At 44.2% G+C, this 16703-nt stretch overlaps 1 protein-coding gene across 1 annotated transcript in view; it reads left to right on the top strand.

Moving 5' to 3' along the window:
* Nucleotides 1-16703, top strand: part of LOC138583117 (ATP-binding cassette sub-family A member 9-like) — a 2332105-nt gene that overhangs the window by 1026880 nt on the left and 1288522 nt on the right. Inside the window, exon 19 of the mRNA XM_069655077.1 lies at nt 13472-13673. Within this exon, the coding sequence (XP_069511178.1) occupies nt 13472-13673 (202 nt within the window). The remainder of the gene's footprint in view (nt 1-13471; nt 13674-16703) is intronic.

Here is a 16703-nt window from a genome sequence, read left to right as displayed (position 1 = left end):
CCCTAAGGCTCTTATCTGCTGGTGCAGGGGCTTCCCAGTCTCAGCCTACAAGAGAAAATGGCACCAGGATGACCATGGCGGATTGGGGATCTGTCTGGGTCCTCCCTTCTGTCCCAACACCCTTCCCAGGAGGACCCCCAGCAGGGCCACGGGGGGATGGTGCCTGGGCCCGGATTCCGCCGTGGGCAGCAGGGACATTGTCCAATTCTACCTTTTGTCACACTTTTCCCCCAGGAGCAGGCGGATTGGAGGGGGTCGGCGGCTCCGCCACTGCAGGTGCCCCAGTAGGGCAGGGTGTCCCTGTGACCACCTGGACCCCAGCGCTCTGCGCCTCCCGCTCGCGGAGATCTCTGCCTCCTAAATGCACTTCTCCTGGTTCCGTTGGGGCCTGGGCTTCCCCGCCCGGACCAGCGCCTTCTGACATGGCAGAATGGAGTTGCCTATGGCGGCCCACGTCTCGGGCCCCAGGGAGTCTTGCTGGCTGTTGTGGGTCAGCCTGTGTCCTCACTCCCTCTGAGTCAGCCCGGGGGCTGGCGCCCAAGGGTTGCGCAGATCCAAATCAGCGTCTCCCGGGTCCGCCGCGTGCATTTATTGTGCCGTTTGACTGTGTCCCGTCCCTCTTTGGAGCCGCGCCGCAGCCCCTTGAGGCGGGCCAGGCCAGAGGGGATCGGCGGGTCCGCCGCTGCAGGCGCCTTCGTTGGGGCAGAGTGCCTCATTCTCCACACAGTCTCCTGCGACGTACGCCTTCCTCCCCTCAAGACCGCTGCCGCTTGGCTATGCTTATTTGGCTCTACGGGGTTGTGGAGGGAGGCAGCCTTGCCCTTCTGCGGCCGGCCCAGGTTGTTTTGGCGCCGTCGTTCATCTTCCCTCCCGCGTAGATCCGCCTCAGCCATCAGTCCGAATATCTTGCACAAGGCAGCACTGATTTCCCCCCAATCTTCGTCCGGATGTTGTCGGTTCTCACTGCTTCTGCAGGATTATATTTTAAACAAAGTTAATTTGGGATAATACAGGATATTTGCAGGATTACGGGCAGCCCAGACTGAGCAGCAGGGAACTACGTCTGCATCCGTTGGCTGCCAACAGCACCCCCTCCGGATGTTAGAGTATTGATCGGCATCCCCATCCATCTCACGGGTGCTGCTACCTTAACGTGCTATTGGGAGCCCCCAGCTCTATGGGCCGGTTGGGGACCCAGAGTAGAGAGTACAGGGCCTAGTAGATGTGTGGAGACAGCAACCCCTGCAGGAGGAAGGGTACACTTTTTTACACTCTCGCACAAAACATACTATGATCGATTACCTACTACTAAACCTACTACTAAACAGGGATCAGGGGACATGGGTGATGAACAGCGAAATTAGATCAGTAGGCTGGACCAACCATGATATGGTGCTGTCTACCATAGATGTAGAGGGGCTCCATAGGTCGGATGGTAGATGGCGGTAGATGTAGAGGGCCTCCATAGGTCGGATGGTAGATGGCGTAGTAACGAAATAAAAAGACCCCCTATTTGCGGACCAGCCGGCCAAGGCGATATCTGACTACTTCGAAGTGAACGATACCGGAGAGGTGAGCACAGGGACGGCCTGGGATGCTCGGAAAGCGACCTGGAGAGGGTTGCTAATGAGTGAGGGGACGAGGCGTAAAAGAGAAAGAAACCTGAGGGAGGAGAGGTTGAGGAAAGAAATAGTGGAAGGGGAGGAAAGGATGCACACTACAGGGGGAGACACAGATGAGACTTTAGAGGAGATGTTCAATAAGAGGGCAAAACTGAAACACTTGGAATGGGATGAAGCAATGTGGGAATTGAGGTGTCTCAAACAGAAATATTATGAGAAGGGGGATAAGGCAGACGCACTACTGGCTGCGGAAGAGTATCTAAATGAGATTGATATGATCAAGCTCACGGGCCCAGAGGTGGAACACCTGGCGAGCCCAATAACACCCGAGGAAGTGCAAGAAGCGATTTCACACCTTTCGAATGGAAATGTGCCAGGAGAAGACGGCTATACTATTGGGTTCTATAAGAAGTATGAAACGGTCCTGTCTCAACATATGGTCAAATTGTATAACCACATCTTAGAAATGGGGGAGGCGCCCACCACATTCAGTAAGGCATTAATATCAGTCATTCTGAAGGAAGGTAGGGACCCGACCCAATGTGCATCATATTACCCCATTTCACTCCTGAATGTGGATGAGAAAATATTCACGTGATTTTTGGCGACACGTTTTGAGGAAAAACTGCCCTGAGTTGTCCATCCAGACCAGATGGGATTCATAGCAGGTAGACAGGGCCCAGATGCGATCAGAAAGACCACAGACCTGATGGAACATGTAGTAGGAGGGACCCAGGGGACAGTGCAATACTGAGTATAGATGGAGAAAAGGCATCCGACCGAGTCAAATGGGGCTTTTTGTTCGCGGTACTAAGGAAGATAGGAGTGGGAGATAGAATGTGCAGAGCCATTACGGCGATCTACTTGGGTGGTGGTGAATGGAACAAAGTCCAGGGAATTCGGAATTAGCAGAGGCACGAGGCAGGGATGCCCACTGTCGCCCCTTCTCTTTGCACTTACGATGGAGCCTCTGGGGAAAAGATAAGCAGAGATGGTCAAATAAAAGGCATCTTGGTGGGAGAGGACAGGCACAAACTAAGCATGTATGCAGACAATGTAAGGGTATATCTCTCAGAGACCAGGGAGACAGTCCTGAGGGTGCTCCGGGTATTGGAAGAATATGGGAAAGTGTCAGGTTTTAAGGTAAACGTGAACAAGTTGGTCCTCCTCCCTCTGAGAGAGATGACTAAGGAGCAAAGAGTGGAATGCAGGAGGTTGTGGGTACTGGTGGAGGAGGATAGTATAAAGTACCTTTGGGTAAGGATACCCAGGTAACTGAATAAGTTATATGAGAAGAACTCCCATCCTCGTATTGTTTGGTGTGGAGGTAACAGAGGGAGAATGGGTCACGCTGGAAAAGAGAGAAGCTACCCAGTGAGCAACAGTGGGCCTTGTCATATATAGGATGGAACAACTCACCAGACAACTGCATACCCAAACCCTGTCTAGGGTGGCGGAATGGGCAGCCTTCCTAGATAAATATGATCCAGAGAGGCCTCAGCTAGAGGGGAGAGGGGTGAACCTGGGCCCTATGGAGGAACCAACTGGGGGGTATGAATTGAGAGAGTAGGGGGGCAAGGAGTGGGAAAAGGAAGAGTGAGGAGACTCTGAGCGGACACAGGCGGAAGGGGGAAGAAGCAATACTTGTGGACCACATCCCAGACCCTAAAGAGAGACTGTGGTATGCATCAAGTAATGTGGAGGAAAGACTCGAAACGAAAACTGGGGCGAACGATGGGATGATCCTGGTCAAAACAGGACTGAAAGAGAAAGCCGCCGTGTTTTCCCGGGGCCAAGTTAGAACGCGGGGGCAGGGGGGATATCGGGAGTTGGGGTAGAGGGTTGGGGGAACCTGTAAGGTGAATTTTGAGGTAGGCAAATGAGAACATGTGTAATTTGAGTCTTGTTAATGCCAATTCACTAATAAAGACAATTTGAAAAAAAAAACAAAGGGAAACGTAGAAAAGTAGGTTTTACAGAACTAAAAAAGCATGCATGTGGGTAAAAACTATGCAATTACTATCTAATGTCTTTGTGTAAACCTGACATACTATTTTTGACTGATTACCTGTACACTAGTCATATTACTGATTCCGCCCTTTTCTATCACTCTGTACTGTTTTGATGCCTGTCATAAATATAGAATACTCATTTGCATATTAAAAATGGTATGATGTGCTACAGTGTTATTTGTAACTTCGCCGCACTGGGTGAACTCCTGGTGCAGAGAACAGAGGTGTAATGCAGAACAATACTTCCTATCATTTGTGGCTTAATGGGACAAAAAGGTTTTTGGTTTGCTTCTAAAAAGAATATGATGTTGGGTTCCTCTTAAATCCATCAGGGTGGAATTTCAAAGTTTAGCCGCTGAGAAAGAGAAGATGCCCCATCCTGCTCTCGCTTTCCTAAAACTAGGCAAAACGAAGAGGTTGCAATTTGATGATCGTTGGTATTTCTAAGCTTTATTTAAGTGGAATTTAAATATTTTTAAAAAGCAGATCCCTGTGCAAAGCGTGATAGACAATGTACAAAGATTTAAACGCAATGCTCACCATCACTGGCAGCTAGTACAGTGAGCTAATTGCATGTGTGAAATATGGAATATGAAATATGTGCCTATTTGCCCAAACTAATCAGCATTTCTTCTGTAGCATTTTGTATTCTGTAGAAGCAGTCTATAATGTATTCTGTTTTTCATAAATGGTAGCAGGTGCCCCTCTCCAGAAAGAATATGGCATGATAACCTGTTCAGTGTTTTTTCCCCCACTATGAGAGTTTGCGGCCATCGCTTTTTGCTCACTGTACCTTTCACAGATGGGAAATATCCATTTGCATATCCGTCTTTGTCCCGCCCACATGGGCAGTCCAGCACTGAAATGCTATGGCAATTCCCTTCTGAACAAGAGTACCAACAGCAACCCCATACACGTGTTTCAGCCTTGTTGGGCCTCATCAGTGAGGTGGAGCTGTGCCTCTCTGAGCATAGTGAGCAGGGAGACCACTTCTGGGTTCCCCCCGGTAACTCAAGGTGACCAACCCCAAGTTCCTTACAAAATATTTTCATAAATGTTAGCAGGTGCCCTTCTCCAGAAAGAACACGGCATGATAACCTGTTCAGTGGTTTTTTCCCCCACTATGAGAGTTCCCAGCCATCGCTTTTTGCTCACTGTACCTTTCACAGATGGGAAATATCCATGTGCATATCAGTCTTTGTAAGTGTAATGTATTCTGGAACTCCTAAATATTATGTGTTAAGACGGATTTCTGAACTCTGTCCTGGTGGCGCAGAAGTTCAGAAGGCCAACCTAATTACTTGCAACAGGGTATCCTCTGGACGAGCCAGACCAATCAAGGTAGCGATCGCGGCGGTCAAGACTAGGTCTCAAGAGGGGTGAGGGTGACTGAAAGCCCGCAATGAGCACACAAAGCAAGAACACTTACAAACTACTCCAAACAGTTGTTATATCAAAAATATATACACATTTATTTTAAGGCCTTTAAAACAATGACCGTAGCGAGAAAATCACAGTATCACAATATTAAACCAACACATACCATATCAACACAATATATATACAAATACGACAGTCGCAAGCGTTATATGCACGAAATGTGTAGTCCACCTGCAAGGGAAGGAAAACAGGCAGTGCGATACAATGCTTTAGACTCAGTTCGCCTTCAGAGGCACCTAACTAGATGGAAGTCCGAGCCCTGCGAAGAGTGGAGCCTTGTGCTCAAAAGTACCTGCACACGCTGGTGCCAACGGGCAAAAGGAGAGTCTCTTCTAAGGAAATCAGGCAGTTCAGATCAGTGCACAAATGAAGGAGAACAAGTTCCGCGACTCAAGCGCAGCCTCCACAGTGGGCAGAAGCAGAGCGCGAGTACGGCAAAAGGGTGCTGTTTTACACAGCGGGGAAAAGCAATGGGCTCCTGCAGGAGGGCGACCAGATCCTAGCTAAACTACTCACCGGTCCCCGATGCAAGCAGACCCAGGCTTCTCCGCGTTAGTTTCAGCAGCTGGCAGGTTCAGAAGAGCAGGGAACGCCTCGTCGTCGTGTTGAGTAAAAAGACGTCCCAATCGAAGAAACCTGCACAGTTTTGTCACCACAGCAGGGCAACAGAGCGGCCGTGTGTATCTGAGCCAAATGTACACTACTCACTTCAGACTTGGGAACGCCAAGTGTACGAAGCGTGTGAGAGTGACAAGGACTCGAAATACTACACAACCTGGCGGCGGTTACAGAGCAAGACTCCCGTGTAAGCTGGTCAGTCAACTGGATGGCCCAGAGACGCTTCCGAAGGCTTACTGGCAGGAGATGATGAAGATGCCGAGAATAGCTGTTCCCGCTATTCCAAAGGGTCGAAGTACCAGTACAGGCCTTCTGGTTCGATCAAAGGTGAAAAGGGTTTCACAAGGCGACAGCAGTGCAGAGGAGGAGTCCTTCAGCGGGTCACCAGCGATTCCTCGGTCCAGCCTCTTGGTTGCAGGATACTTGGCTCCTGTATTCCTTCATTCGTGAGAACTCAGGAGATCGACATGGTAGTGGTGTTTCCAGCCCCCTCTTATCCACGGTTCCCTTCGCGCCAAAACGGAGGGGACCCAATGGGAGATCCGCTCATCAACACACACACCATTCGTGGACCAATCACGGACCACGGTGGTCCCAGGCATTCACACCACCCTAGACTCTCTGGCACCCAGGATGTGTATTGGGACCAGACATCCCAGCCCACATCCTGGAGGCACACAAAAGACATGTAGAAGCCCGCGAAAGCATCTGTGTTTCGCGGGAAAGTACATGCCCAAATAAGGAAGGCCCCGGGTCGGCTCGACCTGGGGAAGGTGAAGGGAGCAAGACGGTCAGTGGACAGGACAAAGGAGCCTCGTGGTCTGGCCATTTTGGGAGCCAGGCCACCATTTTGGGTTAAGCGCAGAAAACGTGCTTAGAACGCCAAAAGGAGCTCAAAATACAAAGAAACGATCGCTGCCAACATTGCCGTCCCTGAATTACTTGCACCGATCAAATACCTAAACGAGTATCTAGGGCCTGTAGAAGGCTAGAGACCCAAGAGAGCTGTAACTTAGCTTACAGTGCCCTCTTGTGTCATGTTGCACGAAAGCCGCAACATGATAAAAGAAACTACGGGAAACAGCGTTCCCCGGTACTGACTGTCTTAAGGGCATGTCAGTTTCCCCGTAAGAAAGGAGCAAAAGCCCAGAGGAGTGCGGCAGAAGGCTGCACTTCTCTGGCAAAGTCAAGAACAAGGTGAAAAACAACAGCAAAAAGTTTAGGGGTTGCCACATGGAAGGAAAATTACCTACAATTACGAAATCTTTCCTAACACTATGAGTTTGAGTGGGTCAGCAGAATGGTATAAATGTTGGTGTCAATTATTTGCAGAGCGATCGAGCAGCACCACGTCTGATGAGCATCCCTCATCAAGCTCACATCTCAGATCGTCTAGAATGGTGGTAACCACTTACCCAGTGATTTGTTGATGGCAGAACACTAGTTGGACTGCATCCAATTTGTCTTCACAAAACCTTGCAGATGTTGGTTGGGTAGCCATTTTCTCTAGTAGCCAGTTGAAAATTTCAGACAAACATAAAACGTTAGGGTCATATGCATCATTGTGTGGCTTCTGAAGTTGTGTCACAAGTGCTGATTTAATTTGCTGTGGGATGATTTTCATTTCTAGCAAATAATTTAGCATAATTTTCATCTGATTAGCAACTGTTTCATTGTGCTAATTCTTTTTAAAAAAATAACTACCGGGCGCAACAGTCCAGTGAGGATCTAGATTGCTGCAATTTGCAATCAGCATATTGTATTGATCTTCAGTAAGGGGTGAAAAAGCATCAATTGTAAATTGGTATGGGATCTCATGATCCCTACAGGAATGCATCTCATGATCCAGACCAGAATTAATCTCATGGCCAATTGAGCTATTGATTTGAGGTGTGTCATTGCTCAGTAAAGTCTCCTTGATGGTTGTCTCGATCTTCCCTGAGAACTAATCTGCAATTGCAACATATAATGCTTCTGTGGGGTATGCCCTGGATTATGGAATCTTAAATAAATCTGAAGATGATCTTAATTAGCTTTCTTGGAAGTAACATTTCCTTGCTCGCTTAATTGAGCTCTTGTATGATATGGTGTATCTACCAAGTACCGTTCTAAGATCAGGACTGTAATTCATTCACCATTTTCCTCTTTAGTCTTTTATTTATGTATTTAATATACTTATAAGCAGTTGGTTTTGTATATACAATATCGAAACAGACAAAAAAGATTAAAAACTTTAGTACAATGCATATCAATATTTAAAATACAAAAAAGAAGCATATCAATAGTTAAAATACAACATATACACAATAACATCAGTATGTAGCTAAGTCGGATCTCTGTACAGCTCATTCCTTCAATTCATAAAGGTTATCTCAACATCTATTTACATCACATCATCAGACAATTGATTTAAAATGTCAATGAATTTCCAATAAAAAGTAATAAAATATATAAAATTAATATCATGTCCCTCCATAAAATGATCCCAACACATTGAGAAATTATCACAATTCAACCGATTATCATAGGATTTTAAAAACTATATTCTAAGTTTAGACAGGCTTTCACAGTCCACTAATAGATGCTTCAATGTTTCCAATACCAAATTGCCACAAAGGCGACACCACCTAACAGCACGTGGCACACCATTAAACGAACCTCTCAACTCCCAGGTTTCGCTACAATTAAATTTCATTAACAGATACTGGTGGATGATATTTGGAGAAGGGTATGCTGATTCATGCGATACTCTAGGTAAGTGCCACTATTCCTAAGAGTCTCAAGATTTACAATACTTGCTTCAACGCTTCCTTCTTTGTTTTTCTTTTTTGTCCACATTTTAAATGTTCCACCAGCAATGATAACCTCATTGACATATGTATCTCTCCACTTTTTATGGGAAGCCATCATTTTGCATAGATAACCTATTTTCAGACAATTATCAACATTCTAAAACGAAGTTAAGAACGGCGCTCCAATTGTGTTATTATCCAACAATGTCAATTTATCATAATAAATTATTATTCTGTGCTTGGCATCAGCAGTAATGCTTTATAAGTCAAATTCAAGGAGAATATACTCTATTGATACATGGTGTGGGAGGTGCAAGAAATTCTGGAGGATCAAAGCTTCAAGTTTTTGAATGAGGGGGAGGGGGGATATTTATAACCCCAGATGGCTACACCACAGAGTATTAATGATTTCACTCTCGCAGTGTATAAAAGTAGCACAGTCTTAATGGAAAAACCCATACTTGCCAATAAAACTGCAAATGGTTCTGGTTACCGTTAGACATTTAGCTTTAAGATCTATTCAGTGAGACTTCCAATTCAAACGGTCATCCACAAGTAGGCCAAGATATTTATAAGTCTGTACTTGTTGGAGAGTCTTATCATCCGGAGGACATACATATTTTTTTCTGACGGGCGTGGTTTTTAGCAAATACCATAGTTTAACTTTTTTCATTGTTTACTTTAAGTTTGGCAAACTCACCTAATGTATCGAACAATATCTGCAGCCCAGGGCGGTCTGCCAAATAAAGATTAAACTATGTGGCGGCGACTAAACAGCCCAGCATTACACCAATCTGTGTGGTAAATGATTTCGAAAGTTTGCCCAGGGCATCTAGACAAATTTGTACCATGGTCTGAGTACAGCAAAATCAACATTTGAGTAAACCTGTTGGTATATTCCATTTACTAAGTTTCGCCCAAAGTTTATTTCTATTCACTGAGTTGAATGCGGCGCTAAAATCTATATATACGCAGTACAAGTTAGTGTTACGACTTTCCCAAGTGTGTTCGACTGTGGTGGTTAGGATCATGATATTGTCAGTGGAACTGGATTTTTGTATGAAACATGTTTGATTGGGCAGGAGAATGTTATTTACCTGAATCCAAGTGTTAAGTTCAGCTAAAAGTACAGGCGCAAACATTTTAGCTGGGATATCCAACATGGCTAAAAGACAATAATTAGCTAGGTTATTCCATGCCCCCTTTTTGTAAACAGGCAGAATGTTACTCTTTTTCCACATGGCAGAATAGCCCCTTGTTAGCCAATTGCAATGGATTGTGTCATCCAACGTATTCCACATCTTTGACATGTAATGTCCACAGCTGTGCACTTCGGAACTTTTTTTGGCAGAGGGCGTCCTGTGTCAGGTCGATGTCCCTCGAAGGCCTCCGTTGAAGCTGATGTCAACAGATGTTATAAATAGGATGCACGGCGCCCGTAGCCTCAGTTTGTTTTTTCCTTCAGAGCGTGTGGCACCAGTTCCATGCCTGCTTGACTGTTTTTTGCCTTGCAGAAACAAAAGCTGCAATCGCATAGGAAATTCACCTGAGGGGCAGGCTGGGAGGGCGATGTGGAATACGTTGGAGGAACATCCAGTCGAAAGAACGTTACCAGTTGGTAAGTAACTTGTTCTTCGAATGGATTGTGTCCTCCAACGTATTCCACATCTTTGACAGACTCCCAAAGCTGTACCAGTAAATGGAGGAGGGAAAAGAAATTAGAGTACCCAATTACATTGCAGAATAAAGAACCGCCTTTCCAAAGGCCAAATCCTGACCATGGATCGTATCCAGGGTGTAATGTTTAACAAAGGCGTGGATGGAAGCCCATGTGGCTGCATCACAAATGTTCCTAATAGGAACCCCCCGCTGGAGGGCAGTGGAAGTAGCCACTCCCCTAGTGGAATGAGCTCTCAACCCTTCAGGAGGGTCTTTACCCGCCAAACGGTAACACTCCGTAATAGTGAGGATAATCCACATGGACAAGTTCTGTTTGGTAACAGCCTGGCTCAACCAGTGACCAGCATATCCTACAAAGAGTTCATCGTCCACTCTGACCCTGGACATCCGAGAAATGTAAAATCTCAGAGCTCTCCTAGGATCCAACTGATGGAGCCACTCCTCTTCCTTACCAGGATGAGGAGGAGGGTAGAAAGATGAAAGAACCACCTTTTGACTCACATGATATTCAGAAACTACCTTAGGTAGAAAAGAGGGGCCTACTCGCAACCTACAGGCACGCAAAGAGAGAGAAGAGGACAAAACTACCCTAATACTTCAAAACCTAGTTCAATTTAGTTGGAAAAGAAAACAGCGAGGCAGGGCTATTCCATTAGCAATGCTTCCTGTAGTAAGAAAAAAAAAAAAACGGATGAGCCGACAAGGCGGATCGCTTCTCAGTAACTTCACTTCTCTTAACATATTTTTCACAGTTCACAACTCATTTTAAATTATTCACACACAGGCATACCGTAATCTATAGCGACATGTAAGGAAGCATAATTTACAAGTGCCGAGTGGGCAGGCAAGCAGGCAGGCAGGGCAGGCTTGAATGGTCTACTGTTACCACCACTACAGCCTGACACACAGACGTACATCGTAGCGTTAGTAAACAGCTACACCCTGCGGCTTCAAGAAACGGTCCCAACATAGCACACAGGGCAAAATCTACAAGAGCTCCCCGCTGCAGCTGCACACCGAACAGCTAACACAGACCTTAGCACAGAACTTCACACAGTGCTTCACAAACGCCGCGTGCAAATGCACACGGCGGCCGGTATAAGAGGGCTCCTGGGTAAAAGGGGTGTAGCCTCAGCCAATCAAAGTTCCAGGGGGATCCACAGCTAACAGCACAGAACTTCACACAGTGCTTCACAAACACTCTTTTATGTATTGCTGTTGATATGTGGTACTTTTTGCATGTTTTTTTATTAATGATAAGGGTCCAGCCTTTTTCTAAACTATTTAGTCAAAGAATTTAGATTAATTTTAAGGTCATTGGTTTGGTAAGGTACAGATATCAAAAGAAAAATCAAAAGAGCTTGAATTTCAAGTCCTGTTGTGTGGTTGGGGGTTATTTACCTGAGAAAAAGGTACTATTTAATGATCAGACCAATTTAGCGGCAAAGGTGTTTCGACTTTCAAAGCATTATCTGTGCTAAATATAAGATGCAAGTTATACCCAGCCTCATGTTCTGTCTGTTCATTTATTAGATAAGAAGTATATCTCCCAAATTAAAAATCAAATGAGTAATTCTATCTCTTGCAGTTGCATCTACCTTGATTTTAATATCTCTTATTACAGCAAGATTTGCCCTGTCCACTAAGAGGTTTATTATTATGACAGTCCCATTTCGTATGAAGTTAGAATCCGATTTTGGGGGTCAATATACAAAAAAAAATAGTTACTTGATTTGCTGAAGCAGAGCTTGCAATTAGCAGTGAATCACACATGTTATTGACTGGCCTAAGTAATTGTTTGACTTCCAATGTCTCTCGTCCTTTAACCGCTTTTGCCTTTGGGTCTGTTGTCTATAAGAATATTGTCGTTTACCGGAAACATATCTTGTAATAGTGGCGCACCAGTTGCTGTGATTCAAGACTGCATGATAAGGACAGTAATAATTTGGTATCAGTGATCCTGGATGTCTAACTTATGATTTACTGCAGATTTGGTATTCATTAAGGCATTGTAAAAACAGGCAGCATGCTAAGGTTTAGTGTGCAGTAGAGCACAGAGTTTTAAAATAACCCATCTCCAAGTACATCCCACAACGGTCTTGGGATTTACTTGGAGATGGCCTTTTCTAAAAGTCATCTCAATTCAAAGATGTTGCACGTCAGAAGTTACTTTTCATGAATGTAATATTCGCCACATTTAGCTTCTGGCACCGGGCCATTACTTGACCGGTAATGCCCTCCCAAGAGGGGTATGTTGATATTACCAACCCAGTATGCTTTGCTACTAGTGTTTTTTATTAAGTAGAGAAACAACGCAGTTGCTGTTTCTCCACTTAAAAAACAAAACAAAATGTCTGCCATGGACGAAGTAATCTCTTCACTCTTTCCCTCACACCCGTTGTCATGGCAGGGAATCTCCCGAACAACAAGTGTTCCTGTTGGCAGTGATAGACAAGGTAGGTGAAGGCAAGTGGGGCAGGGGTTGGACTGGTGGGCGGGGGTAGTGGGAATTGGGGGTCTGGGGTAAAGGGTGCGCAGGAGGACTTACCTATTGGCCAGCAAGGAGTATGGCGGCCTCCTAATTCTAAGGTGGATTGGAATACGGGCAGTATCATGATGTATATCCCACATTCCGTTCTTCTTGATTGGCCTGGATGCCCCCTGACCATTCAGTCTTAAAAAATGTGTTAAAGCAAACTGCGGAATTGGCATTTACGCAATTTAACTTTTATCTGCCGATAAATAAGCATATTAGTGCGCCTTGATGCATATATTGGCCAGTCTGCACAGAAAACGGGAAAATCTCCTGTAATGAAAAAAACGCTACAATCTTTGACATTTCTCAATATGGGTTAGAAACCCAAACCCACCTTTATTCCGATCTCTTTTGATGACAGTTCAGGAAAATGTGACTTTATTTGACCGATATAAAAACAGAGCCAAATACCTTACAAATACATGCACATCCGTCTTATTAATTAGATATGGTTGACACCCAAAAAGATATAAGAATCTAGGGAAAACATTCAACTGAAAGCAAGCAAGACGACACAGAGCAACACAGGTTCGATCCCCGGATCCACGCTTAGAAACCTCTAGATATTAAGCGCGTTATAAATAAGCTATCAAATCATATATCATATCACGATTTTATTAATTGAACAACTGTCTTTTTTACCTGTTTTAGGACAATGTATACATTGTATGTGAGATCTTAGAAGTATCAAAGACCAACTCAATTCCTAAATATCTCTCAACTGCTAATTTGTTTAATATTATTCTAATGACCTATTATATCATATCCCAGATTATGGAGTCTTCAGCCAGGAGCAGGTGGAAGAGGAAAGAGATGGCGGTTCACCGGATGAGATGGAAGAGACACTGCTCTCGCTCTCAGAAACTGGGAATGCCACCATCAGCGGCACAGCTCTATGGAGGCAACAAGTCTTGGCCGTGGCAAGGATTCGCTTCTTAAAGTTAATACATGAGAGTAAAACATTGCGATCCATGTAAGTGTTACTATTCATGGCATCTTTTCAGAATCTCATTGATGTCCAATCTAACTGAAAACATGGATGTTTTGTTAAATAATGTAGTGTGCACGAACTGCATTGATGCCTTTAACTGGACTAAAACGCCATTTCAGCAAAGTTGCATACCTTTGAAAATCTACCTTCATTATTAATAGGATATTCAATTTAGCTGTTATCGAACATTCAAAACAATTTATAACGCAGTGAGATGAAATGTTTGGCGCACAAACTACACTCAACCGAAACTGCAGTTAATGATCTGGGAAGTGGTTTTCATTGCCAAGACTATTTGCAAATGAAAAGGACCCACCTTTTATTAACCAAATATGCGTTTATATGTACGGCTGATTACAAAACACAAGGGATTCCTATTAAACTATTTGGTAAGGTGAATAAGGGATATTTTATGAAAACTTAGTGATAATAAAGAATAGTAATAACAGTAATATTCATACTCAGTGAATCATAACAATAAGATACAGTGATGGGCACCCTGCGGCCCTCCAAATGTTTTGGCCTATAACTCCCATCAGTCGTAGCCTTTCTATTCAATGGTTAAGGATCATGGGAGTTCTAGGCCAAAACGACTGGAGGGCTGCAGTTTGACCACTGCTAATTACTAGCCTGATGATACTAAAAAACTTTGTCTAGCCCTGGAAGCCCAATTCCCTACGTTTTAAGTTCTGTAATAATAGGAGTTGTTATTAATGGATGTACAGATACTCAATGTATAGGGTGTAGAAACATTATTAGTAAATGACTCCTTTATCACCCATTTGACTATTCATAAATTTAGCTATTCAAACAAATGATGACAAGGCAATTACGCGCCACAAAAGCAGATTTACATTCAGTTATGGGCTGACATCTAAGAACCCAGCATGCGGAAGTGCCCAAGTGAGTACCATTTTTGTGGCATTACGTACACAACTCCATCCCTTTACTTTGGCCCTGTTTCTCCACATATGGATATGGGGGCCTTGCTTGATTTTGTGTACTGAAACCTACGCATTAATGTGAACAAAAATATGGCATTCACAGTGGGATTTAGTAATATCAGTACCTTCATTTGAACACTGCTGACTTTTCTGGTGATATATTCTGAGAGTGTGGTTTTTCACGGTAAAAAAAAAAGCTGGTATATCTTGATGGATGCTTACTACCATTTTGATTAAAATGTGTATGTCTCTGAGTTGAGAATTTGTAAGCTTTATATACTTTACATTTGACAAAAGGTGTTACTTGGTTCACTAGCTCTGTAGGAACACACCTTAGGGACACAGGGTGTAATCGTGGGAGATGCTGCATACGCACGCAACCATTTTTTCCCACCTTGAATCCACAACATTTATTCTGAACTACACCTTAAGATACAGCCATCATAACGAGTTTGCTGGTAAACTGCCAGTACGATGGGTAGCTCACCGGCAAACTCACCTACCGTTTCCTCCGCCCGATATCAGTGATTCCGGGATATTACGGGTTGCAGTGGAACGGTAAGTTCTGATTCCCATGGTGTCCCATAGTACTCAATAGGAATGGGATCACTGAAGCATCTGCACTGTTAGTAACGGTGCCGGTGCGTCAGTGAAAAGTCTGGCGGTAGGGACCTGAACTAGAACTATCTGCAGACCTGACCTGCCGGTAGTTCACTGCCCCTACCGGCAGACTCGGAGTAAGCCGTTCGTGGAACAATGCCAGAACCGGCTGTTTTATCAGCATTTTTTTCCAGACTGGCTTACTCGTAATGAGGGACATGTTTATAGGCTAATCGTGAGTGCAGCAGTAACACACAGTATGTGGAATGCCACCTGTTTTACCAACCATACACAATGCACTATTTTGTGAATTTTTCATGAGCTAAATATCACACGATTATGGGTTGAAATACCTCCTAAATATCAGAAGGCATTTTTTCATACTCTCCCCCCCCCCACACAAGAGTTAGAGGCACATTCAGTAAACTAAAAATAAATATGTTTTTCTCTGTTAGTAAAGGCAAGCCCTATGAGTCAGAAAAGACATGGACACTTTTAGACACCTTTCAGAGGGGGGATGCTGGCAAGTGGTATCACCTCAAAAAGTCGTACGAGTTGCATCACTACTCTAATGTTACTCATCAAGAAAACTAGCTAAAGCTGTTAAGCAGATGCGTTTCTGAAGTGTGAAACCCTTCAACACAGTTTTTTAAAACAGGGTCATGTTGTGCATTTAAAATAATGTTTTACAAGTATTTGAGTAAAATTGGTTATGGTGCGAAGTAGTAATTCTTAGAGGGCACATCTCAGATTTACGTTAGTCTTCTGAAATCACTAGAGACACCAAATGGACATTTAACTTAACTCAGTTTTACTGGAGCAAACGTCAGGTCTTCATCTCTTTTTAACTTTTTAACTTAGATATCCTGTTTGAAAGCTTAACCAAAGGAATGCCATGAATTCCATTTCCTAGATACATTAGTCGCCTGCAGGGAAAGAAACACATTTGTACTCTCATCTGACAAATTATAGCTCTATTCAATTTCTAAATGCAAGCCAAGAAAAAGTTCATGCAAGAACAGTAATTGTGCCCATCCAGACCTTTGACCCGACAGCAACAATAGTGTGCGTCATAAATTATGTCCCATGTGATAAAATGTAGATCAACATTACGGTGTTATGTTGAAAAGTGAAAAGCAGTGTGGGAGCCCTTCTACTGAGAACGAACATGGGTCAAATACACGGTTCTATGGCATTTCTTCCACTCGGGGTGGGGGAGCGTGCTCAACAACCACGTTTTACTTCACAGTACCCTTCACATAGGAGGAATATTAATTTGCATATCGGTCTTTGTCCACCCACAAGGGCAGTCTAGCACTGAAATGCTAGCCACATATTTCAGGCTTTTTTTCACTCCTCAGTGAGGTGAAGCTGAGCCTCTCTACAGCACAGTGAGCCAGGGATCCACGTCTGGATTACCCATGTTTAGCTTTACCTCACTGATGGGGGCCGACTAGGCTGAAACACG

The sequence above is a fragment of the Ambystoma mexicanum genome, chromosome 3q, assembly GCF_040938575.1.
Source record: "Ambystoma mexicanum isolate Mex_15411 chromosome 3q, UKY_AmexF1_1, whole genome shotgun sequence".
Classification (NCBI taxonomy): domain Eukaryota; kingdom Metazoa; phylum Chordata; class Amphibia; order Caudata; family Ambystomatidae; genus Ambystoma; species Ambystoma mexicanum.
The sequence above is the reverse complement of the archived record's forward strand: the minus strand, read 5'-3'. Positions and strand labels throughout refer to the sequence as shown.